The 26,043-nt window shown below is 37.1% G+C and overlaps 2 protein-coding genes across 3 annotated transcripts; one reads left to right on the forward strand and one right to left on the reverse strand.

Annotated features, from left to right (window-relative positions):
* Window positions 1-13,601: 13,601 nt before the first annotated feature.
* Window positions 13,602-14,141, forward strand: LOC131856687 (secreted RxLR effector protein 161-like). The gene has a single exon (XM_059208563.1). It carries the CDS (start codon window positions 13,602-13,604, stop codon window positions 14,139-14,141), a length of 540 nt encoding a protein of 179 aa, XP_059064546.1.
* A 7,613-nt stretch (window positions 14,142-21,754) lies between these two features.
* LOC131074779 (probable disease resistance protein At4g33300) lies at window positions 21,755-25,745 on the reverse strand. Of its 2 annotated transcripts, none has more exons than XM_058011459.2 (5): window positions 24,809-25,740; window positions 24,191-24,603; window positions 23,735-24,090; window positions 22,876-23,077; window positions 21,755-22,715 (listed from the first exon to the last, which is right to left on the reverse strand). In XM_058011459.2, the coding sequence occupies exons 1-5, from the start codon at window positions 25,512-25,514 to the stop codon at window positions 22,659-22,661; spliced, it is 1,734 nt and encodes a 577-aa protein (XP_057867442.2). In that variant the 5' UTR covers window positions 25,515-25,740; the 3' UTR covers window positions 21,755-22,658. The 2 variants fall into 2 exon arrangements, with proteins under 2 accessions (XP_057867442.2, XP_059065248.1); XM_059209265.1 differs by having other exon boundaries at window positions 22,700-22,715; window positions 22,876-22,986; window positions 24,809-25,745.
* Window positions 25,746-26,043: the final 298 nt, after the last annotated feature.

Consider the following 26,043-nt stretch of genomic DNA (forward strand, 5'->3'; position numbering starts at 1 on the left):
CTCCTTCACCAACAACCTCACATGGGTTGTCATTTCCCATGTAAACCATATCTCCATCACAAGACCGATAAGTAGAAAACCAATCTATGTGTGGTGTCATATGAAAGGAAGCACCAGAATCAAGAATCCAAACATGAAGTACAAAGCTTCTCAGATTAGTAGTTAATACCTCTCCATCTTCCAATGGTGTTTGAACTTCTGTAGTGTTAGCCTCAGATGTAGGTGCACTAGGATTCTCCTTGGTTGCTTTTGGTAACCTGCAATCTTGCTTGACATGGTCATTCTTGCCATAGTTCCAAAATTTCATCCTTTTTGCCCCTTGGATTTGAACTTGATTTGTTCACGCTTAGTATTTGCTCTTTCTCGAGTTCTACCTTTTGGAACAAGGCCTTCATTAGAAGAAGATCCAAGAGATTTATTTTGCCTTGAATCTTTAGAGATTAAAGTAGCCACCACATCTTAAAATACCATCTTCCCACTCGATGCAAAATTACCGAGAGCCATAACCAGCTGATCCCAACTATCTAGCAAGGAGCAAAGTAATATTGCTGCCTTATCCTCTTCATCAATTTTCACACCCGTTGAAGCCAACTTGCTTGTCAGTGTGTTAAAATCATTCAGATGATCTATGATAGATGAATTGTCATGCATCCTCAAATTATACAACTATCTCCTTAGAATAATTTTGTTTGCTAATGACTTTGTCTCATACAGCTTTGCAAGCTTACTTCACAAATCATAGGCATATTTCTCCTCTACAACATTGAACAAAACTGAATCTGCTAGAGATAATTGGATTGTTTCTTTAGCCATGCTATCCATGGTATTCCAATCTCTCATGCTCATATTTGTAGGTTTTGATGATACTCCTTTAAGAGCTCTGTCACATCCATCCTTCACCAATAAAGCTTGAATCTTAAGCTTCCATAGAGAAAAATTCAAACCATCAAACTTATATACCTCCAATCCGGTAACACTATTTCCAGCCATTGCTCACTTCTCAAAACAAACAACTTCTACACAAATAATCTATGCTCTGATACCAATTGTGAGAAAAATAACAAGTGTAGAAAATTTGTAGAGAAGAATAATAGAACATAATATAGATTTACATGGAAAAACCTGGTAAAAGTATACCAGTAAAAAACCATGGTAAAATTATCTTTCGTATTAATTCTTGAGAATTATAGAGTTACAACAATCTTCAAAATTGTACATCAAAACATGACTTCGAGTTGCATAAAACAACCAAGTTCTGGAGTCCTACTTGAAGACAACTTACTAAATATAGTAAGTATGACTCACACAACTACATGTAAAACACATGTTGAAATTACTATTTATAGAAAGTTTCCTAACAAAAATTTCTATTTATAGTAAGTATCAAAAAAATTTGTGCCTCTGTTGGGACGCCTAACGGTGTGCCACCTAGTGGCGCACTAGTGGGTAATCCATGATGACGTAACCATTGCTACCTAAGAAGACTACAATGACTCAACCACTGCTAGATGGGAGTCCAAGATGACTCAATCACTGCAAGCTAAGAGCCCAATTTGGACTTCATATTCCAACATCTAGGACATGATACTCTAGCTGCATTAGCATCTTCTCCAAACCCACTGTGAAGTCTTGCATATTTGGGATGCCCGAATTCTCGAGTAGTGTTTGTTTCCTGCAACAGACAAGTTTCTTAGATGTGTTAGTCAATTGGAGGAACATTATAAAATTTTGGAGCAAGAAAAATGTTATGAATTAATGGTAGCAAGGCAACCAATAAATACCTAATCTAAATATTTTGTGCAGCCAAATACCTTAAACATTTCTAAAAATAAATAAAATAACAATATAAAATGGACAACACAAATTTACATGGAAAACCCCAATTGGGGAAAAACTACAGGATTGAATGGATTGGCAACTTTTTATTAATCACAAAAATGTAGATAAAAAAGAACCATCTCAAAATTCTCAAATAGGCTTATGCTATAGATTCTGGAAACTGATAGAGAAACTGTCCACCAAACAACCTTTGGAAATGGAAACAGTTCCAAACCTAATCTCCTCATAATAATAATTTATTTTATTTGATCTCACAAATAACAATCTCCTACTTGAGATTAAATAGAGGTTTACATATATTTTATATTTCCTTGTTGTTGATCCATTTCCATGCTATTTCATCATGTTTGTATCAAACCAACTGAGGTTCTACAAAGATACTGCTTATCCCTTGGTAAAATTTTTTGTTAACATATCAACTGGATTATCTTTTGTGTGTATTTTCTCCAATTTTAGTAGACCACCATTGAGCACTTGGTGAATCTAGTGATGTCTAACATCAATGTGTTTTGTCTAAGCATTGTGAAAGGCCGGATTTTTGGCAAGATGAATTGCACTTTGGCTATCACAATTCAATACTTAATTTTCTTGTTGCAAACCCAGTTCTTCCAAAAACCTCCTCATCCAAAGCAATTATTTTCTTGCTTTAGTTTTTGCAACATATTCAACCTCTGTGGTAGATAGAGCCGCTAATTTTTGTAACCTAGATACCCATGAGACTGCAGCTCCTACAAAAGTATAAATATATCATATTGTTGATCTTCAAGAATCTATGTCACTTGCCATACCAGCACCTGCAAATCCTTCCAACAAGATATTAGCATCTTGAAAAATACAAGCAATGATTAATTGATCCTTAAATGTATCTAAGAATCCATTTAACTGCAACCCAATGTTCTTTGCTTAGATTTGCCAAAAACCTACTTGCAGCTCCCACTATTTGTGCAATGTTAGGACGTGTCCATACCATAGCATATATTAGACTTCCTACTGTAGAGGCATATGGAATTTTTGACATTTCTTCCTTTTCTTCAATACTAGTGGGACATTGATTAGATGATAATTTAATATGAGAAGCAAGGGGTATACCTACAAGGTTTGCACTAGACATATTAAATAGTTCCAATACCTTTTCAAGATATTATTGTTGTGATAGCCATATTAAAAAAAATTGTTTTCTCTATCATGGGTAATTTGCATCCCCAAAATATTCCTTGTTGGTCCCAAATATTTCATTGCAAAGGCCTAACTCTTCTTTTAACTTTTTAATCATCAACTTGTCTTTTCCAGCAATCAACATGTCATCAACATAGAATAATAAGACTAAAATTGCCATTTTCTTTTCTTTTAATGTATACACAATTATTTGTATTTAATCTTTTAAAACCATTATTAACCATAAAATAATCAAATTTCTTATACCATTGATATGGGGCTTGTTTCAACCCATAAAGACTCTTATTTAACTTGCAGACCAATTTTTCTCTACCTTTGTCAATAAATCCCTCTGTCTACTCCATAAAAATATCTTCATCTAAATCTCCATGTAAAAAAATTGTCTTGACATCTAATTGTTCTAATTCTAAATCTAGAGCAGCAACAAGACCAAGTACTACTCATATTGATGTCATTTTAACAATGGGGGTATTTTTGTGGTAAAATCAATACCCGGTCCTTGTTCAAATCCTTTCACCATGAATCGTGCTTTAAATATTTTATGATTTTCTTTTCCTTCATGTTTTATATGATACACCCACTTGTTCTTTAGAACTTTTCTTCCTTTTGGTCTTTCAACCAAGTCTCGTGTCTCATTGTCATGTAGAGATTTTATCTCTTCTTCCATAGACTCTTTCCAATTTACACAATTTTCACCTTCACCGACTTCCTGAAAACAAGTAGGTTCACCTCCATTAGTAAATAATACATACTCTAATGGAGAATACCTTTGTGAAGGCCTATGTGTCCTACTTAATCTGTGAATTTGTTCTTGTACTTCTTGTTGGTGTCCATGATTTTCATTTTGTTGCAAGGATTGTTCGTTATCTTCTTGTAATGATGGTTGTTTATCCTGTACTTTTGGAAATTCAATAAATTGCTTCTCCACACCATTTTCAATAGTCTTAAACATTTTTTCTTCATTAAAAATAACATCCTTACTTCTAATAATCCTCCTTGTTAAAGGATCCCACAACCAGTAACCTAACTCATTATCAGTATATCCTAAGAAAATACATTTAAGTGACTTTTCATCCAACTTGGACCTTTATTCATTAGGAATATGTACATATTCTTCACATCCAAATACTTATAAATGAGTATAGTGCAAATATTTACCAATCTATACCTTTTCAAGAAACCACCATTTAATGAAGTCGTGGGAGAACGATATATTAAATAGCAAGCTATATTAAGAGCCTCTGCCCAATATTTTGGCAAACTAGAATTTAAAAGCATACTCCTTACTTTTTTCCATTATTGTTCAATTCATTCTTTCAGCTATTCAATTTTATTGTGGGGTATGTGGAACTTTTTTAATGTGCTTTATTCCATGCTTACTGCAATACTCTTCAAACAATATTCCCCACCATTATCTATTCTAATACATCTCAGCAATTTGATAGTTTCTCATTCAACAACCACATGAAATTTCTAAAACCCAATCTTTTCTCTTCATAGGATAAGCCCACACCTTCTTCGATGCGTCATCAATAAAAGTTACAAAATAAATTGCTCCTCCTATTGATTTCACATTAATTGGGCCACATTCATCATAATGTATTAGATCTAATATTTTTGTATCTCTTTTAGGACTATTTCTTATAAATAATACCCTTTTCTGTCTACCCATAACATAATGCTCACAAAATTTAAATTTTATACCTTTTATTCCAGGTAAAAGCTTTTGTTTGGGAAGAATTTTTAAGCCTCTTTCAGTCATGTGGCCAAGTGTTTTGTGCCATAAATTTGCTCCAGACTCCTCCTTTGCAATATCAACAATGTCTAATCTTTGCAAATTCGATTTCAATCTGTAGAGAGAGCCTATTTTCTTCCCTTTTGTAACAACCAGTGAACCTTTTATAATTTTCCATCCTCCTTTTCCAAACATTGTATGGTAGCCTTCATCATCTAATTTTCCAGATGAAATCAAATTCATTCCAAGTTTCGGTACATGCCTAACATGTGTAAGAAATAGACTACAACCATGTTATGTTTTTATTAGAATGTCTCATGTTCCTTTAATATTACAAAGACTCTTATCACCCAAGCAAACTTTACCCATAAAACCAGATCTATAAGAAATAAAATTTTCTTTGCTTGGGGTAACATGATAGGAGGCTCCAGAACCTAAAATCCAATCACTATCATAATTAGAAGTAGAAAGACATACATCCTCATAATGTACAAAGAGTAATAACTCTCATTTTGACAGGACAACAATAGTTTCCTCATTATGCTTAACTACCTTTTGCTCCTTTTGTTCCTCTAATTTCCAGCAATGTTTTATGATATGGCCAAGTTTTCCACAATGACAACACGTAATTCTTCCATGCCTAGAGTTTGAGATGCCTCTAGAAATTGATCTCTTGGAGTTATTTCTATATGGCTTCCTTCCACAATCACTCAGGGTTAATGCCTCCATATTTGGCATTTCCTCTCCCATAGATTTCCTGCACATTTCTTCATTCAATAAATTGTTAGAAAAATCTTCAAAAGATAATTTACCTTTTGGTGTTGCATTACTTATGGTGACAACTAATTTTTGCCAACTATCAAGCATAGAACTTAAGAATAGAAGAGCTCAAATCTCATCATCAAAAACAATCTTCAATGAAGTCAGATGATTCAACACTATGTGCAACTCATTTAAATGTTCAGTCACTGAACTTCCTTCCCTCATTTTGAGATTAAATAATCTTTTCATCAAAAATAATTTATTGGCTATCGTATCTCGTTCATATAAGTCATAAGGATTTTTTCATAATGATGCAATTGTCTTTTCTTGTGAAATATGGAAGTATATTGTGTTTGCTAAAGATTTCTAAATAGTAGCAATTGTCTTTCGATCCAACTTGTCCCAATCTTCATCACACATATTTTGTCGTTTCTTTGATTTTCCCTAAATCAACAACTATAGATCTTCGAGGGTGAGTATATCTTCCATTTTCGACCTCCATATGTTAAAGTTTGCCCCTATAAGCTTTTCAATACTTATCGCCGATTCCATTGAATCACCTGCAAATAAAACTTATACACACCAAATCTGCAACAAAGGCTTAGCGAGCTCTGATACCATTTGTTATGAATAAATGGTAGCAAGGCAACCAATAAATACCTAATCTAAATATTTTGTGCAACCAAGTACCTAAAAAATTGCTCAAAATAAATAAAATAACAATATTAAATGGACAACACAAATTTACGTGGAAAACCCCAACTGGGGAAAAACCATGGGAAAAAGATCAATAACTTTTTATTAATTATATAAATGAATATAAAAAACAACCACCTCACAACTCTCAAAGAGGCTTATGATATAGATTCTGGAAACTGACAGAAAAATTGTCCATCGAACAACCTTTGGAAATGGAAACGATTCCAAACCTAATCTCCTCATATATAATTTATTTTATTTTATCTCACAAGTAACAAAAAAAAATCCTAGACTTCTCAAATCAACACAAATATAACTTTTCTATTTTAAAATGACTAAGTATCACTAATATTCCATCTAATATATCTTTACACTATAAAATAATTACTAAACCTACTTCCATTTTTTTGTACTTTTCAATGTCAATATATCTTAAAAACATTTATTTTATAATAATTATTATATAGTTTAAATAAAACGTAAATCACTTCGATGGGTCATCACAGCATATAATAAATCATTGAACAATTGTGTGAGTTAATAATAGCCAACATACAATCGATTGTTCGGTCAATAATGTCACATAAAAAATAATAACCACGTAAGTAGCACAAACCATATTCAAATCACAATTAACGTGATGGGAAAATGATAATCTATAAATTCCTTCAAATACCAATTCCAAAGCCAGTCCAAATTGAATTTTTCTTCAACAACATCAAACGTGAGATTGACATTGCCTCTGCAAAAAGACTTCAACCGCTGCTCATTTTTCTTACAGCAGATCACATGATTTGAGATTTGAGAATTCAATAGATTGGTGTAGCAGTCACCTGTGTGAATGGAAACAATCTTAGCTTTAGATGCATGAACTTCTTTCCACTCAGAAGTAATGTCGTCATGCTTTTCAGGCATACACAGCCTACTATAGTTAATCTTATTGTCCTGTTTCACGAAATACAAGGCCAAATTTCTCATAATATTGTAAGGAAGCAAAGGTGTGCAGAAATGCTTCCTACGCTAATCTTGAGAGGATGATTTTGCAAATTTCAACTTAACTATCACAGAGATCACAAGAAGCAAATAGAGTAGAAGTAAAACAAGAAACACATAGCACAGTGATTATCGTGGGGAAAACCCATACGGGTGAAAAACCCCACACTCTAAAACCTGCATAGTATATTAACAAATCAACAAGAGATTACAATACACTTGCAATGCAAGTTCTTACAAGAGCATCACCTCAACTCAAGCTCAGAGAGACTTCACTAGCATCCTTCTAGCACCCAGCCTTTCAAACCAAAACTCCATGATCCAAACTCCTCTCCAAGCCCTCATTATATAGGAATTTTACAACCTGGAAACCACTTGTGGTTTTACAATACCATGGGCAAAACCTCCATGACATGTGTTGCCCACCCTTGACATTTGTTTTTCCAAGATAAGAAAACCAGGTTAAAAGTAGTTACTCACGTCCAAACTCTTATCCCCTATTTTTGACCCTCATAACCAACATGAAATGTGTCATATAATCTCTAAAAATGGCCCTCCTATATTATACTATGGACAAGGCATCTTTTAACAACTCTTATACCTTTTTTAAAGGCACCGACACATGGGAAACCTCCCAACTACATTTGAAATAATTTACCAAAAATTGCAAGGTTGAGACACATGTATCTCAACACTCTCCCACTTGTCGAATACCTTGCAAGAGTCAGGGGATCCATATTACCATGGACTCAACAGTCAGGGGCCAAGAGGCCCATAGACTCTGAACACCATCTGAACTTCTCTGTGCTCACAGGCTTAGTTAATGAATCAGCAACATTCACCAAAGTTTCTACCTTCTCTAGCTTCACCCTGCCATCCTCAACCATATCTCTCACAAAATGATATTGTACATCAATGTGTTTGGTCCTGGCATGAAAAGTCGAGTTCTTCGCTAGGTAGATTGCACTCTGACTGTCACTATAAATTGTCACTGCACCCTGTTTAAACTCTATATCTGAACATAATCTCTTAAGCCAAATGGCTTCTTTGCAGGCATGAGTAGCTGCCATATACTCTGCCTCTGTAGTGGACAAAGCGACCACAGCCTGTCGCTTGCTCATCCAACTAATTGCACCACCAAATAATGTAAACACATATGCACTAGTGGATCTTCTTCTATCAACATCACCAGCCCAGTCTTAATCCACAAAGCCTCTAATATCCAAGGAATGTTCATTTCTTGTTCCATGAAAACATATAGAGTACTCCACGGTACCCCGCAAGTATCTAAAAACTCTTTTTACTGCATCCCAATGTGCTCTTCCTGGATTAGACATGTAACGGGAAAGAACTCCCACTGCTTGGGCAATATCTGGTCTTGTACAAACCATAGCATACATCAAACTTCCGATAGCACTTTGGTATGGTACTCGACTCATCTCTTCCATCTCCAATGGGGATGTAGGACACTGTGAACTAGAAAGCTTTGTTCCCATTGTAATAGGAACACTCAATGGTCTAGAATCTTGCATATTAAATCTTCGCAGAATAGTACCAACATACTTACTCTGACCTAGCCAAAGCTTTTTGTTTTGTCTATCTCTTACAATCTCCATTCCCAGAATGTGTCTTGCTGCACCAAGATCTTTCATATCAAATTTTGCCGAGAGTTGAGATTTTAATTCTGTAATCAAACCTTTTCCTTTCCCAATAAACAACATGTCATCAACATACAAGGCAATAACTAGGAAACAATCACCATCAAATTTGAAATATATACAGTGATCAGATTTAGACCGCACAAACCCCAAACTCAATACATATGTATCAAACTTCTGGTACCACATCCTAGGACTTTGTTTTAAACCATACAAGGATTTCTTCAACTTACAGACCAAATTACTTTTACCTTTTACCACATAGTGCTTTGGGTGTGTCATATAAATTTCTTCCTCCAAATCTCCATGAAGGAAAGCAGTTTTTACATCCATTTGTTCGACCTCTAGATCATAAGCTGCTACAATAGAAAGCAAGAAACGAATGGATGTCATTTTGGCTACAGGAGAAAAAATCTCACCATAATCTACTCCCTCAACCTGGGTGTAACCTTTTGCAACCAAACATGCTTTGTACTTCTCAATTCTTCCATCTGAACCTATCTTCCTTTTGAACACCCATTTGCAACCAACAGACTTTCGTCCTTCAGGCAATGGTACAAGGTCCCATGTGTCATTCTTCTTAAGGGCTGCCATCTCTTCATCCATGGCAATTTTCCAGGACTCTGAATCATTCATACCAAGAGCCTCTTATACAGATTTCGTTTCATCAATATTAGCATTCAAAGCAAATATGCATCTCCAATCATCAGGAGAATATCCATACCTTTTAGGTGGTTTTCTTTGTCTAGTAGACCTTCGAACAAGTTCAGGTTCAGGTTCTTCTTCTTCCTTTGATGATTTAGAACTCGTAGAGCTCTCATCAACTTCCTGTCTTTCTAAGGGCCTCGATTCAACTTTTTGAGGTGTAGCAGGCAGTTGAATCACATCTTTCTTTTCTTCCTTTTGTTCTGGCTGCATTGTAATAGAAGAAGACTTAGTTTCTCTAAAAATAACACTTCTGGAATAAAATACCTTTTGTGCAACAGGATCCCAAAGCTTGTATCCTTTCACACTATAACTGTATCCAATGAATATACATTTAATAGCTTTGTTATCCAATTTTGTCTGCTTCTCCTTTGGCATATGAGCATATGCCTCACAACCAAAAACTCTCAGATGACTAAGTGAAGGCTTGTGGCCCGACCATGCTTCCATTGGCATTTTATCAACAAGAGCTGATGTAGGAGACCTGTTTATCAGGTAGTAGGTAGTGGCTATAGCTTCAGCCTAGAACTTTTGTTCTAGACCAGCACCACTTAGCATACTCCTAGCCTTCTCCATCAAGGTCCTATTCATTCTTTTTGCAACTCCATTCTATTGTGGAGAATACGGAGTTGTCTTCTGTCTCTTAATGCCACAATCTTTACAAAATGTATCAAAATCATTGGAGCAATATTCACCGCCATTATCTGTCCTTAAACATTTTATTTTCTTTCCAGTCTGCAACTCAACCATTTCTTTAAATTCTTTGAAACGACTAAAAACTTCAGCTTTACTCTTAAGAAAATAAACCCATGTTCTTCTACTGAAATCATCAATGAAAGAAACATAATAAACTGATTTACCAAAAGAAGAAACATCAACTGGACCAAATACATCCGAATGGATTAGATCCAAAACACTTGAAGACTTATAAGAACTGGAGTAAAACTGAATACGGTTTTGTTTTCCATAAATACAATGCTCACAAAAATCAAATTCAAGATTGCAATCATTCAACCCATTAACAAGGTTCTTATTTTTCAAAGTTCGTAGACCCTTCTCACCTATGCGGTTGAGTCTCAAGTGCCACAACATTGTCTTCTTTGCAGGAAACTTTGATTCGGTAGACAAAGCACCCTTGGGTACCCAAAAACCATGACCATCTGCTGAAAGAGACACCCTCTCCTTTTCCAACATAGTCTGTATCATAGTCTTATCAGAAGTGCTATTGCACTCAACTGTGCATGCATCAAGCTGGTACAATGTACCCATTCTGCTTCCTCTTGCTATTACCATAGCACCTCTCACCATTTTCACACCTACTTCAAAAAACTGTACATGCACACCCGCATCTATTAGTTTGCTAACAGATAACAAATTTCTTGCTAGTCTCGGGATATGCAAGACACCATCAAATCTTCTAGTTCTACCATCAGAAAATTTAACATGAACACTTCCACGACCAACAATCTCAAGAAAAGAGTTATCACCCAAATACACCTTACCACCATCAAACTTTTCATACTTACTAAACCAGTTTCTAATAGGAGTCATGTGGAAAGATGCACCTGAGTCTATCAACCATCCATTGTCACCTGCACGAGTGGCCAAGGCTGCAATAAAAGCATCTCCATCTTCCTTCTCAGACTCAGAATCAGAATCTTGCTTCTTCTTCTTCTTTTTCTTCTTTTCTTCTTTACAGTCCTTTTGGAAATGTCCGGGCTTTCCACAATTCCAGCAAATTACCTTGGACTTACCAGGAGATTTTGATCTCCCCTTATTCTTGGACTTAGAATGGTCATTCTGCTTTTCATTCTTGCCTCTTTCTTTTGGTCTTCCTCGAACACTCAGAGCCTCTTTGGCATTCAGAGAAACCTTCCTTCTCATCTCCTCAGAAAGTAGAGAACCAACAACATCCTCCATCTTCAAGATGACTACAGTGCTCCCTATGGCCATCACAAGGCTATCCCATGAGTCTGGCAATGAACATAGCAGGATTTGGCACCTTTCTTCTTCATCCATTGGTACCCCAACTGAGGTCAACTGAGTCACCAACATATTAAAACTTTCGAGATACTCAAAAATTCGTCCACCTTCTTCCATTCTCAAGGAATGCAACTTCTTCCTTAAGAAAATTTTATTCACAATTGATTTTGCTTGGTAGATCTCACTTAGCTTCTTCCAAAGCTTCTTCGTAGTAGATTCTTCATGGACATTAATCAAAATTGAGTCTGCAAGGCACAATCTTATGAGACCTTTAGCTTTTCTATCCATTACATCATATTGTGCAGCTAAAGTCGGATCTGCGGGCCTCGACTTATTCTCATGGACTGCATCCCATAGATCTTGATCAATCAACAGATCTTCCATCTTCAGCTTCCACATTTCAAAGTTTGTGCCAGAAAACTTCTCTACATCAATCCTCCCTGATATACTTTCCATCTTTACGATCCTGCAATACAGAACTGAAATACTCTGCACAAGCTCCCACTCAAACGTTGATTAGCTCAAAAAACCCTATACCCAACAAATAGAACCAAAATTGGCCAGGCTCTGATACCACTTGTAAGGAAGCAAAGGTGTGCGGAAATGCTTCCTACGCTAATCTTGAGAGGACGATTTTGCAAATTTAAACTTATCTATCATAGAGATCACAAGAAGCAAATAGAGTAGAAGTAAAACAAGAAACACATAACACAACGATTATCGTGGGGAAAACCCATACAGGTGAAAAACCCCACACTCTAAAACCTGCATAGTATATTAACAAATCAACAAGAGATTACAATACACTTGCAATGCAAGTTCTTACAAGAACATCACCTCAGCTCAAGCTCAGAGAGACTTCACTAGCATCCTTCTAGCACCCAGCCTTGCAAACCAAACTCCATGATCCAAACTCCTCTCCAAGCCCTCATTATATAGGAATTTTACAACTTGGAAACCACTTGTGGTTTTACAATACCATGGGCAAAACCTCCATGACATGTGTTGCCCACCCTTGACATTTGTTTTTCCAAGATAAGAAAACCAGGTTAAAAGTAGTTACTCACGTCCAAACTCTTATCCCCTATTTTTGACCCTCATAGCCAACATGAAATGTGTCATATAATCTCTAAAAATGGCCCTCTTATATTATACTATGGACAAGGCATCTTTTAACAACTCTTATACCTTTTTTCAAGGCACCGACACATGGGAAACCTCCCAACTACATTTGAAACAATTTACCAAAAATTGCAAGGTTGAGACACATGTATCTCAACAAATATCATGTTGGGAAAAGTATATTGCATATGCTCCATCAACGATACTGGGCCTCCTGGCATCAAATATGAAGAAAATGATATCAAAACTCTGATTTAAGGATCTCATTGCCTTTCCCCAAATGAACAGCTGCTTTACACCTCAATGTAGACTTTGCTTGTAAATTAGTAAAATTGACCGCTCGAATCCTTAAAAACCAAAATAATGGGGGAAAATTCTAACTTTTTAGGGTTTCGCTGGACTCTTATTTTTAACTTCTATACCATTATAAAGCACAAGAAGCATAATAAATTTACAAAACGACCAGCCAATGTAACAAGCCTCCTTACCGGTGATATCTATTCAAAGTTAAGAGATAGCGATCTGCAAATTCATGTAAAAGTGTTGGCATAGCAACTATATACATGATGAGATCCCTCTCAACCAATAGTACGTGCTTTTGGTGTGATGGCAAAATATACATGGTATCAGAGCGCAAGTCATCGGTTCGAGTCCCTCTAGCCCTAGACCCTTCATCCACATAAGCTTGGCTTATCGACGTGGTACATAGTGGGTATGAATCCTACATGGTACGTGGTTGTATCTGGCTCTATTGTGTGGAGGGGTGTTGGTGTAGCAACTATATACACGATGAGATCCCTCTCAACCAACAGTACGTGCTTTTGGTGTGATGGCAAAATCTACATGGTATCAGAGCCAACACCCCTCCACACGATAGAGCCATTGCTGCAACCAAAGTAGCTTTGCATGCTAGATTTTCCATGACAGACATGGGTCTCCTCAACTTTTTTCTTGGTCTTGAAATCAACCAGAATGAATCAGGTGTCCAAGTTTCTCAATCCAAGTATGCACGGGATCTTCTAGCTCGATTTCACATGAGTGATTGTAAGCCAACACCCACACCTTTCTTGTCCGAAGTAAAGCTTGAGGATGGCCAAGATACACCATTGGTTGATTGCACACTCTATCGTCAGCTTGTGGGGAGTCTTCTTTATCTCACTCACTCTCGTCCAGATCTATCATATGCAGTGGGTGTTGTTTCCAGATACATGCAGGAGCCTCATGAACTGCATTGGAAAGCTGCCAAGTGTATACTTCACTATGTTCAAGGAACCCTTAGCTACGAGATCCATTATTCAGCTAGATGTACTTTGGATCTCATTGGCTATACTGATTCTGATTGGGCTGGTGATAGCATTGATCGCAAGTCCACTTCAGGATATGTTCTCAGTTTGGGCTCTGGTCCCATTTGTTGGTCAAGTAAAAAGCAATCATCCATTGCTCTATCATCCACAAAGGCTGAATATTGAGGTGCAGTCAATGCTACCATTCAAGTTCTTTGGCTGCAAAATTTTCTCATTGAGTTGGGTATATGTTTTCATCAACCAATCATCATTTGGTGTGATAACCAAAGTACACTAAAGGTTTGTAGAGATCTTGTACAACGACAACAGACAAAGCACATTGAGATCCACATGCACTTCATCCGAGATCTGATTCATGATGGCATCATTGATTTGCAGTATTGTCCCATGTCTCAACAGATTGCTGACATATTCACGAAGACATTCACTGAGCAGAAGTTTCACTTTCTCCGAGATCTTCTTGGGGTGAAAGAAACTGTACCACGATAGTTTTCTCATTATGTTAGTCTCTTTTGAGGGGAGGTTTTATCCCACTGGGTTTTCCTTCTTTCCTCATTTCTTTTATTAGACGTTTCTGTTCTCCTTTGTTAGAATTAAGGGGGGGTGTTGGTGGTTAATTCCAACTGCAAGTTCATTGTCCGACTACCGCTGACTGTGGATCACAGCAACTTCAACACATTCAGTTCTTTACCACAGACTATGGATCACTGAGCTCTGTTTTGTTCAGATCCACTGTTTTCTGCCTGAATTAAGGCTACTGATTTCAGTCTTCTCCGTTTCTATGGTGATCTTTTGCATCTGATTGTATATTGTAATTCAAATAGTATTGCAACAGTTAATATCAAACACAGTTTTTATACTCTGTATTTTTTTATCTGCAAACTCTGTTTTTCTTTTTTCTTCTAGCAGATCTATCCTACATTGTGCAGCTACAGCTGCATTTATTTCACATGGTATTAGAGCGCAGGTCATCAGTTCGAGTCCCTCTAGCCCTAGACCCTTCATCCGCGTAAGCTTGGCTTATCGATGTGGTACGTAGTGGGTATGAATCCTACATGGTATGTGGTTGTATCTGGCTCTATCGTGTGGAGGGGTGTTGGTGTAGCGACTATATACACGATGAGATCCCTCTCAACCAACAGTACGTGCTTTTGGTGTGATGGCAAAATCTACAAAAAGCACAAAAGTATCATCCGGCTCCATTCCATGTACATACACCCAAATATCTAACAATGCATTTGCCGAAATGGTTCGTCCTTCTGGGAAAGCAGCTAAATCTAGAAAGCACTTTGCATTATGGTCCAGAACATCTATACTTGTTTTGAGCCTTTCATAAAGCCCATTATGATAGGAAGATATGGTTTCTCCTCCTGAGAGCTTATTGATTGCACGTTTCCAAAACATGGGATCCTCCTGTCGACGCATAGAGCGACCGATAACTCGAAGAGCCTCTGGCAAACCTTTACATTCTACCTGTACCTGTTCATCAGTAAAACCGAAAACTTAAGCATTGACACAGGAATGCTATTTAATACATTGCAGGATTGAAATGAAGCACAGATAGAAGCTAGATATGAAGAGCGGCCGACACCTGTTTGACCAAGTCTTTATCATGTGTCTCTGGAATTTCAGGCCTGCCAAAGGCATAGTAGCAGAAAAGTGTCAGGGCATCCTCCTCTTGCAATTCTGATAATGGAAAAGACTATGCACCGGACTCTTGTGGGATAATTCTTTCATCCCTTGTGGTTACTAGAGTCTTGTAATGTTCACCATAAAATAGCAAGTTTTGAAGGTCGGACCTAGACCAAACTGTCACATCCCCGTCCAAGTGGTCAAAGGCATGAATAGAAAATTAAAAAACAAAAAAGAGAACAGTAAAGAAAAACATTTTGAAACTTGAAGAGAGGACGAGAGAGACAACAGGCATTAAAGAGGAGAGGATGCTTGTTTGCAGTGCAGAGCATGGCCTTGTAATAAATCAGGAATGGTACTCCTATCATTTCGTTGACAATTTACATGAACAGGTAGACCAATAATAAGGCGTGTAGGAGAAGGAAGTATGGCCATCCATTAAAGATTTCGAACGTAGTACGGTGAAGGAGATGGGGAAAGGGAATTTTGGCACTGTCCACTAATTTGCATTTGCTTGTAAGTTTTGAAAGCCTGTTCAACAAATCATGGGTTCTGGAAGTGTAATCTACCCGAAAAGAAATCTGGCAGCATTTGTTTTGAAAATATATATATATCCTTATGGACGTATTCCAGGTGGGAGGAGGGGGAGGTGGTATCGAGGTGCAATTACCTTAAGTTTCTGAGTCTTTCCAGCAAATCTATTGTCTGCAAAATCTGCCTATCCTTGCATTCGATGAGATGACATCTCTTTGAGGTATTCTGTAAAAACAATTGGAGGCTGGAGGTGACTGCCAAAGAGTTTGGCTTTACGCCTGCTATCTACATTTTTTTGAAAGTTTCTAAAGCCTTTTCATTAAATCTGTTTGTGAGTATCTCACAATCTTGACAATGAGTGGACCACATCTCCATTAGGCAATTTTGTTACATATCCCACATCTATTTCTGCAGTTCTTGCAATCGACGCATTCCATGAGGCGACAAGACATTGAAGCATTCTTTCAGCAAATACAGGTGCGAGGTCTATAATTCCACATTTTTCCTTTCCTACATGTCAAAAACCAGGGCATATCGAACTATAATATCTGTCAAAAATCTCCCTACCGTTATGCTGTGATGCGTGTCCATATCCTATTCAAAAGCTCCCATGTTGGTACAGGATATTCATGTTGAATAATGGGATGATATTTAAATTGAGATAATGATCTATGTCGAGGGAAGGTTATACTATGGGTTTTCTAAACGGTGAGGATGGGCCATAAAATTCGAAGGACCCTTAATTGTATATTGTCGATGTGCCAAATTTATTTGTAGTTATAACATAATATAAGCAATGTCATATTCATCTAGTGGTAAAATAAGCATATGGTATTAAACATAGTTTAAGTATTATAATTTGACACTCTAGGTAACTCACTTGGGATTTGAGGGTAAAGTCTTAACATGAGAACATGATGTCAATCAATCTCGTATAAGAGATCCTTAGTACGGGAATTTTCATGGGAATGAAGGAAGGATATTATAGATGCAAGGAAACAACTTAAAATTGTGTATTGAAAGGGAAGAAATTGCCATCTAAGTTGATAGTGTCGATGTGATCGAATGAAGAGGTAAAACCTATATATATATCATGCTATGCAACGTCTCTTGATACCTTGCTAGTGGTCTCATCAAGGTCATAATCAATATATATTGCAATTATGAATAAATTATTCAATCTAGGATCTAGATTGATATAAGAACATGGGGTAGCATCACAAGGTAAAGCAAATTAGAAGGTTAGGTATATTATTGGTAATATTATTACTGGGTTAATATATTGCGTAGATTGGTCCCATTGATATAGTTTCGGAAGCCTCCTTAAGTAGGATTCCAACATTGATCATACTTAAACAATTATATAACAATGATCATATGTCCTTCAAAGATATCTGCAATGTATTAATGAATGCTCTTGTTGAAATGGGAATAACATTAGTGTGGGATGGAGTTGAGAAAAGGATAATCTTGTTGGAAGATCCTTTGTATAAGTTTATAATTTGGTGAGTTGGTTATGATTTCCTAGCTACTATCAAGTGTTACTAATTGTGGTGGAATCTTGGTTATGGGAACCTAAGTGCAGGTGTCTTTGAGAGAACTTGTAGGAGAACTACGTGTAACTTTGACCCATTTGGAACGAGGAACGTAGGTGGTCCTTGGGTGAAGGATGCCCCTGTGACCTCAAATCCATGGGGGTAGGGTCTAAGGGGAAGTAACTCTAAGGTTCATAGTTGTTCCTAACGTTTTGACCTTACCTCCCTAGTAGACTTCAGATGAGGCCGATTAGGCATTAAAAGATTATGAAAGATTTAAGAAAATCAAATAAACATAATATTATGTAATGTGCCATTCATTAGCAAGTTCAAGGAAGTGAACATGGGTTGACTACCATACAGTTGGTAATGGCTTAAGGGTACAGGATGAGATGAGGCCATCTTGTGTTGGTTCTTTAAATTGTATTATGTGTTTGTGAAGTTAAACCTAGAGTTATAGGCTCCTTAGTTACTTGATTGTGTTGTACTTATCTATTTGTCTAGTAATGTGAACCTTGATGTGTATGACCCCCCCACAAGAGTGAACCACTGGGATATTTATGCAAAGATAAGCAATCATTGGACCATGCCAATGATCAATGTTTGGGCTACTACAAGGAATTAGTTGGCGATCACCTAGTTCATGGAGGTGATGTTGCCTAGACTACCCTGGACATGATACGGTAGCAGTTAGCAGGTCGAGTCATTGGATCGTGCCAATGGTGGAGGCCTAGAGCTACTATTATATTGTTGGATCAACCAGCACTCACTAGGTTCACGAAGGTGAAGGATTGCTAAGGGCTATTCGGGATTTGATACGGTAATGGTTGCATAGATAGTTACCTTACCATGCGGGTAGCGGTAATATGAGCTAACCGTCGTATTGGGAGGGTTCACTGGCAGTCAACTAGCATGGGGGTGATCGATGCCAGGTGTTACATGAGATTGTGAAGAAGATAGCTAACAATATCACTAAGGTCAATACGTGGTATATGTCGGAAGCTACTTCTTTTTGGATGGATAGACTTGTTGTTAGTGGCCTACAGGCTAGTGAAGTTAGAATCCAAGGAGCTGGGTTGGTTCACTACTTGTGGAAATCCTTGGGACTGAGGATAGACTCGTGGTGTAATATGGGATGCAGTGAATCCTCTTCCCGGTTGTTTGATGGTATACTTGACCCTGTTCCGCTAGTGCAAATGACCAAGGAGAAGAATGTGACCCACGATGTAGTGCATAGTTCACCAACATTCCTTCTCTATCTAGGATGTACTATGGACAGGATATAGTTAGCCATTGAGGATGAGTCAATCATGTTATTTTTGTGATGCCTATATGAGCCAGTCGCTATTATATGTGATGCTTTTACTTGAGTCAATCACTATTATCTATTGTTGCATGTATAGGAGCCAGTCACTATTAACTTGTGATGCATGAATATGAACCAGTCAGTTATCCGTGAAGCTTGTAAATGAGCCAATCAATTATATCTTTTGATTTATATACATGAGTCAGTCACCGTCATCTATAATGCTTATATGAGAAAATCACTAATGTTTATGTGATGTATGTGTTAGCTACTTAGGTATGTGATGTATGCTGGAGCTAGCCATCATGTGGACTTGTAATGTCTAGGAAATAATTGGACTTGTGTATACATGATTCTGATAATCACCGAGTTTAGGAGATGTGATATGACCCTTGTGTGTATATGTCCACATTAAACACCAATCATCAGGTACTCTTGGTTATGGAACTAACACTTGATGGCAACGTGTATCTCTTCTTGAAATGAGACAAGGTTAATAGTTTCACTTAATTAGTTGTTAAGTTTTAGAAAGGGATCAAGATCTCATCAAGGGAAGAGAGAAAACTCTCTCTAAATGTTAACTACAAAGCCTTCGATTCCCTTTGAGAAGATACATAGGTTGGATCATTAGGAGTGAATCCTCGAGGCTTAGGATTGGGTTTGGGAATGACCCTAATTACGGAAGGCTAATATTTTGATTGCAAGTATATAACAATGTTGTGTCATTGGGTTGCCACCATTGTGGTGAATGTACGAGTATTAGAATTGACACTATAATAAATGAAAGATGATTATTTGATAAATTTTGCAATGGATGCTAGGTGTAATTAAAAACAAAATGGTGGTGGTGGAAGGGCGGATCTTACAAAACCCAACTAGAATGACAAAAAAGATAAGACCCTTTTTTGAAGGAGAATCTTTTGGCTCGAGCCTCCAACTGGCAAGTACAAGGGTCCCACCTCAACAAAGCTTCACATAATTAGAACATAGGGCTTAAGGAAGGAACCTCGCATCATAAAGAAAATAAAAACCCTTGTATTGGACCCAAACTAGCCAAGAGACAAAGAACTACCAGTAGGTTTTGAAAGGCATCATGTAACCTTTTGTTGGCAAGATCACCTTGCACAATGACATTCTCAAACAAGGAAGGAGACCACAAAGATTTCAGAAAATAACTGGTTTTAGTAGGTACCTAGAAACCTTGTGAGGAATATAACCAGCTAACATAAATGGATGAAACAAACCCTATATATACAATAACCAGAACATTATGGACCGTGAAAAATTTATGTTTCTATATATACAAAATTAAAAGAATTGAAATAAAAATTTGAGAAACTCAAAACCAATCAGCTAGAAATAATTGAAAATCTCACAAATATTTTTAAATAGTAATAGTTGACACCAAATTTTAAAGAATAAAAATCAAGCATTGATTTTTTATATGTGAATATACATATGACCGGATCAATCATTGTTTAGAATTGATCTCTTTGATTTCATTATTCTTTTAAACATCTTGACTGCTATTATTTTTTGTCTTTGTTCTACTATTCTTTTAAAACAAGATTTGCACGTTGTCAAAAACATAACTTATTTTAATAGAGACAAATATTAATAAAATAATCTATATCATACAATGTTTCATCAAATCTTACAATATATAAGTATACACCATATCTACTAAAATAGCATTACCAAAACCCATACATTGAACAATGTTAATTAAAATCTTGAAATCTCTTTTTTTATTCATTATTCTAAACAAGAAAATTACGTCTCTATAAACTTGGTCATACAATTCTTGTTATCATTTTTATTCATCCGCTAACTCCGAAATTACCTCATACAATAAAAAATTTACTCTTAGATTAACTCCTATGAAACTTGCTAAGCCACAAGAGTCTTAAACAGAGTAATTAACTCCAAAGTGAACTACTGAAAGTTAACAACGGTCCAATCAGAAAAATCATCTCCTACTTTTGGAAGTTCGTTGGCACTCAATCTCCTAATTCTCAAGAGTCTGTTTGCATCCTATCGACTGCAGATCCATAACATGAAATGGCTCAACTTCACCAATCCATTGAAACTATTTCAAAGTTGGCAAACATGCAAGAAAATGGGAGAATAGAAGATTGTCTAAATAGACAAAGAGTCAATGCTTAATAAGAAAGAATTCGTTTTTTCTCACATATGAGAGACGCAAATAAGCCACATCATTATTGGATCCTTACTCTGATAAGACAACTTTATTTCTAACAATTAAAATACCTTAAAAATTCTGCAATCTTAAGCACCCCCAATTTGCACTCTCGGTGCTTTGATTACCCTTCCACCTGAGTTGCTTGCCCCTTCTGCGTAATACTCAATGTCGTCTTCAAGGAAGAAAAACTAAACATTCGCAACTTTATGGAAAGTAACAAAAAGCTTTTCCCTGCATCGCTTTCCAATAATCTAAATCTACCTATTGATGTTTCTGAATAATGTACAGGGCTCACTATGCCCTGTTTCAATGATTTTGGGGATTTTGCCTTGAAATTTTTTACAGTATACATATGTTATGTCTTATTAGAAGGGGAGAAATAATCTTTCTAAACTTTCTAATTATTTTGAGAACATTTTAACAAGAAGATGATTTATATTCCCACTTCAAGAAGTCTAAAATTATAAAATATTAATATACCTGAACAGTAGTTATATAATTTAGATTAAAAAACAATTACTGCAATGGAGCATCAGAATATAGAATAAATTATTGAACAACTGAGAGCTAATAATCGTCAACATAAAATAAATTATTCAATCAATATTAATCACATAAAAAATAATAACCATGAAACTAGCACAAACCCTGTTCAGATTACAAATAAATAGGAAAATAATCATCCATAGATTCCTGCAATTACCAACTGTAAAGCCAGTCTAAACCGAACTGTTCTTCAACAACTTCAACATTAACATTGCCATTGCTTAAAGGCTTCAACTGCTTCTCATTCTTCTCACTGCAAATCACATGATTAAGAGATCCGAGTTTGCCAAGCATTCTGCAAAACTCTGGGAGTTTAGAGCACTCCCTCATGTCCACCTTTTTCAATCTGGATAGTTCGTGAAATTTATCAGGAAAAACCTTCAAATTCCCGCACTGGGAGATGTCAAGGATTTCTAATTGTTGAAGACTCTGGATAGAATATGGCAGTACTTCCAAACGTGCACATGCACACAAGCTTAGCACCTCTAGCCTCTCAAGCTTTCCGAGCTCATCAGGTAATTTTAAAAGCTGATGGCAGTTTCTCACCAGCAGCAATTTTAGGGAATTCGAAGAGAAAATTCCTCTTGGCAACTCCTCCAAATCACTGCAGTGATCCACATTAAATTCTGAGAGCCCTGGAAAGTTGAAGAATTTACTCTCATCTAATCTACTCATGTTACCAAGACCCTCACATAAACTCAGGGATAGCTTCTCCAGACTCTTCAGAAAATTGAAGTGTTCATACAGGGGTGGAACTAGCAACCTTTCAAGTTGAAGAGTTTTCAGCTGAGAAAGTTTTTCAAAACCATTCAGTCCTCTGAGTGTGGCTCTTCGTGCACTGTAGTTATTGATTATCAGAACCTTCAGTTCCTTCATTGTGCCCAAAAATGTTGGAATGCAATATCTACTTGCGGTGAAATACAAAACTAGAGCTTCTGCCTCAGGGAACTCCATTTGTCGCCATCGTTCTTCGTCCATTGTGCCTATATTGGTACCAATGGTACTATTTAGTCTTTGAAATTCTCATCAATCAATATTTTCACACAATATGAATTGACAGATATTCAATGTTTTGGAGCTTGAACGAAAAGTAAAGGGATATAGTATGCATACTACAATATAATATACTAGTTTGAGCATCACCTGTATGAATGGAAACAATCTTAGCTTCAGATGATGAACTTTTTGCCACTCTGAAGGAATGTCGTCACGCTTTTCAGGCATGCACAGCCTACTGCAGTTGATCTTATTGTCCTGTTTCACCAAATACAGGGTCAAATCCCTTATTACATCATGTTGGGAAAAGGATAGTCCATATGCCCTGCCATCAGCTATCCTGGGGCTCCTGTCATCAGATTTAAACAAAATATTGTCAAACGTAGGATCAGTCCGCAATCCAAACTAAGACCTCCTATTTGCTGCAGGGCATTCTATCACAAGGCTTCCAATCTTCTTGCTGACCAATCCATTTTTTATTTGGATATGGTTCATTTGAAATACCCTTCCTTGAATCAAATTGAAGTGATTGGGGATCCTAACTTGACCTGAATCTGTTGATTTGGACTCTAATATATAGGTAAACTTTATATGGATCGACAAGGAATCGAACCCAGAATCTTCATTTTGCTATTGGAACTATCAGCCCTCTTGATGACAGGTACATCTCTAGTTCAAATATAACTCCTTTTCCAACAAATACGTTGAGTATTAAAACCTCTTTACTAATTTTTTATTTTTCCAAACGAAGAGCTGTTTTATAAATTCGGGTGAACAGCTGTTTTATAAATTCGGGTGGAGTTTCCTTGTAGATTACTTATCGTAAATTCTCAAAGTCCTAAACCTATACATAAATAAAGGGAGATGTTTCGAACTTTTATAGGGTATGGCTGAACTCTTCTTTTATTATTAAACCTTCTTCTATCAAGGTAATTCCATATCATAATCAAGCAAACGAAACACAGTGAACTTAGAAAACAACTTGTCAAAGTAACAATGCCCTTACCACGGATCTCTCTTCAACGTTACTAGTCCGCGATCTGCAAATTCCCATAAGAGCACGAAAGCATTGTCCCAATCCATTCCACGTACATACACCCAAATGTCTAACAATGCATTTGCAGAAATGGTTCGTCCTTCAGGGAAAGCAGCTAGATCTAAAAAGCACTGCTTTTCATTATCCTCTAGTTCATCTATACATGCCATTTTCAGCCGTTCATTGAGGTCTTCATGATAAGAAGATATAGTTTCTCCTCTTGAGAGCTTATTCTTCGCACTTCTCCAAAACATGGGGTCTCTATCACGCAAAGATCTACCAATTACTTGAAGAGCCACTGGCAATCCTTTACACTCTTCCTGTACCTGTACACGAAGAATTATTCATACAGGAATACGATTTTATACGTTGCCAGATTAAAGAATTAAGCACAGATATAATCTAGATTTCCGTTCGGCCGATTACCTTTATGACCAAATCTCTATCATGCGTAGTCGGAATCTTAGGCTCGCCAAAGGCACAGTGGCAGAAGAGTGACAGGGCATCCTTCTCTTGCAATAGAGGCAACTGGTAAAGGCGTGCTTTGGGCTCACCTTGTCTGAGAATTCTTTCATCCCTTGTGGTTACTAATGTCTTGTACTGTTCACCTCTAAATAATAATTTTTGAAGGTCGGACTCAGAACAGACATCATCCAATACTACCAGGGTTGGTTGATTTCTGCTAGAGTCTATATAACATTGTAATTGGTTATGTGATACCTCATAGTTACTGAAACCAGATTTGGGGACACCAACAATGCGTTCCCACATGTCCGTCAGGATACCAATGATGTTTGGACTTTTTGAAACGGGAATATAAATTATCTTTCTAAAGTGTTCTGCAAACCATGAGAAATGTCATAAAGATTCATTTTTCTCCTCTCACCAGAACTCAACATATTTATTATGTTCAAAATTACCAGGCGAAATACCTAAAATCATGGAATCAGCGAGCAGGGCACAGTGAACCTAATACAGAATTCGGAAAAATCAATTGCTAGATTTATATGATAAGAAATGGGTTCAGGAAAAAGCTGTTCCTACCTTTGATTTGATCATGATGGCAAAGGGCTGACGCGAGTGTGGACTTTCCTATCCCGCTCAATCCTGCAATCCCAACCACGCTCACCTCTGTGTCCAGCACAAGCTCCTTTAACTCCATCAAAAACTCATCTATGCCCACTAAGTAGTTTTGTGTATTCGGGACGCAGAGGCTCCTTTCCTGCTGCTCTACATTAGCCCCTGAATTCTCAATTATTGTCCTCCGAATCGAACTATGTTCATGGAGGTGTGCGTCAATGGTGGAGGCAACATTTTTAACATCATCACTCAGATTTTTCATTTGGCACGAATAATCGGGCAGTTTAATTATATTCAATGCCATATTGGGCAGGAGAATGTTATTGATGAAATTACGAATAAGCTTCTCCAAATTCTGAATCTTATTTGCATACTTAAACTTCTTATGGATCCTGCTACAGCTGGTTTTCTCGCATTCCTCTACCAATCGGAGGCCATCGGCAAGGTTCCCCTGAAACTCTTGAATGCTCATCAGCCATTTCTCCGATGAAGATTTCAAACTCAATTCGCACATCTCATCCACGATCGGTTTCAAGCGACTCAGGATTTCCTTGAGTTTTTTGCAAGCAGCATTGCTGAAAACCCTAATTATGTACGGAACGCCTTTCTTCAAGACTGTGGAGGCCTCTTGAAATACTACTCCAATCAGAGCACCCTCGACGCCCGACATTCTAGAAACGCATACAAATTTCCGAAAACAACCGTGTTTGTATAATTGCTTCTACATTGTACGAAGAAAGTGCAGGCAAGACGCTTATAGCTTCTAAGATGAGCATGGAAAATACGCAGAAAGAGGCATTTCAAAAGTCGTTATTGAAAGTTCCTTCTTCGTGTTTCTGACGAGTCCTGAACATATTAGCCGTGTCCGTCTTTGAAAGCGGCCGAGATATTTTCGGTCATTAACAGTCAAAAGCAAGCAAGACGATTGAAACGACTTCAGCCGTCAGATTTTCTCTTTTATTCGCCGTTTTACTTTGCTGGTAACCGTTTTAATTCCCCGTTCACTGGGCATAAAAGTTGCGTGAAAGCGCAGCTCACATCCAGAGAGCCTGGAATGCATTCTGTAAAGCGCAGAGTGCGCGTACACCGTTCTGACAAGAAATTTGTGCTAACTTTCCACCTGTTTAGCGTGTGCTGGAATAATAATGGGAAATTACTAATCTGGGTACAGACCGGTAACATTACTATAAACTAGCACT

This window comes from Cryptomeria japonica, chromosome 7, assembly GCF_030272615.1.
Source record: "Cryptomeria japonica chromosome 7, Sugi_1.0, whole genome shotgun sequence".
In the NCBI taxonomy this organism is placed as follows: Eukaryota; Viridiplantae; Streptophyta; class Pinopsida; order Cupressales; family Cupressaceae; genus Cryptomeria; species Cryptomeria japonica.

Excerpts from the sequence above, each read along its gene's own strand:
- LOC131856687 (XM_059208563.1), top strand. The coding sequence starts at position 13,602 with ATGGGTCTCCTCAACTTTTTTCTTGGTCTTGAAATCAACCAGAATGAA.
- LOC131074779 (XM_058011459.2), bottom strand. The coding sequence starts at position 25,514 with ATGTCGGGCGTCGAGGGTGCTCTGATTGGAGTAGTATTTCAAGAGGCC. Across the intron at positions 23,078-23,734 it reads ACGTTGAAGAGAGATCCGTG|GAGCCCCAGGATAGCTGATG; the intron begins GTAAGGGCATTG and ends ATCTGATGACAG. Across the intron at positions 22,716-22,875 it reads GATTGTTTCCATTCATACAG|GCACAATGGACGAAGAACGA; the intron begins GTGATGCTCAAA and ends GTACCAATATAG.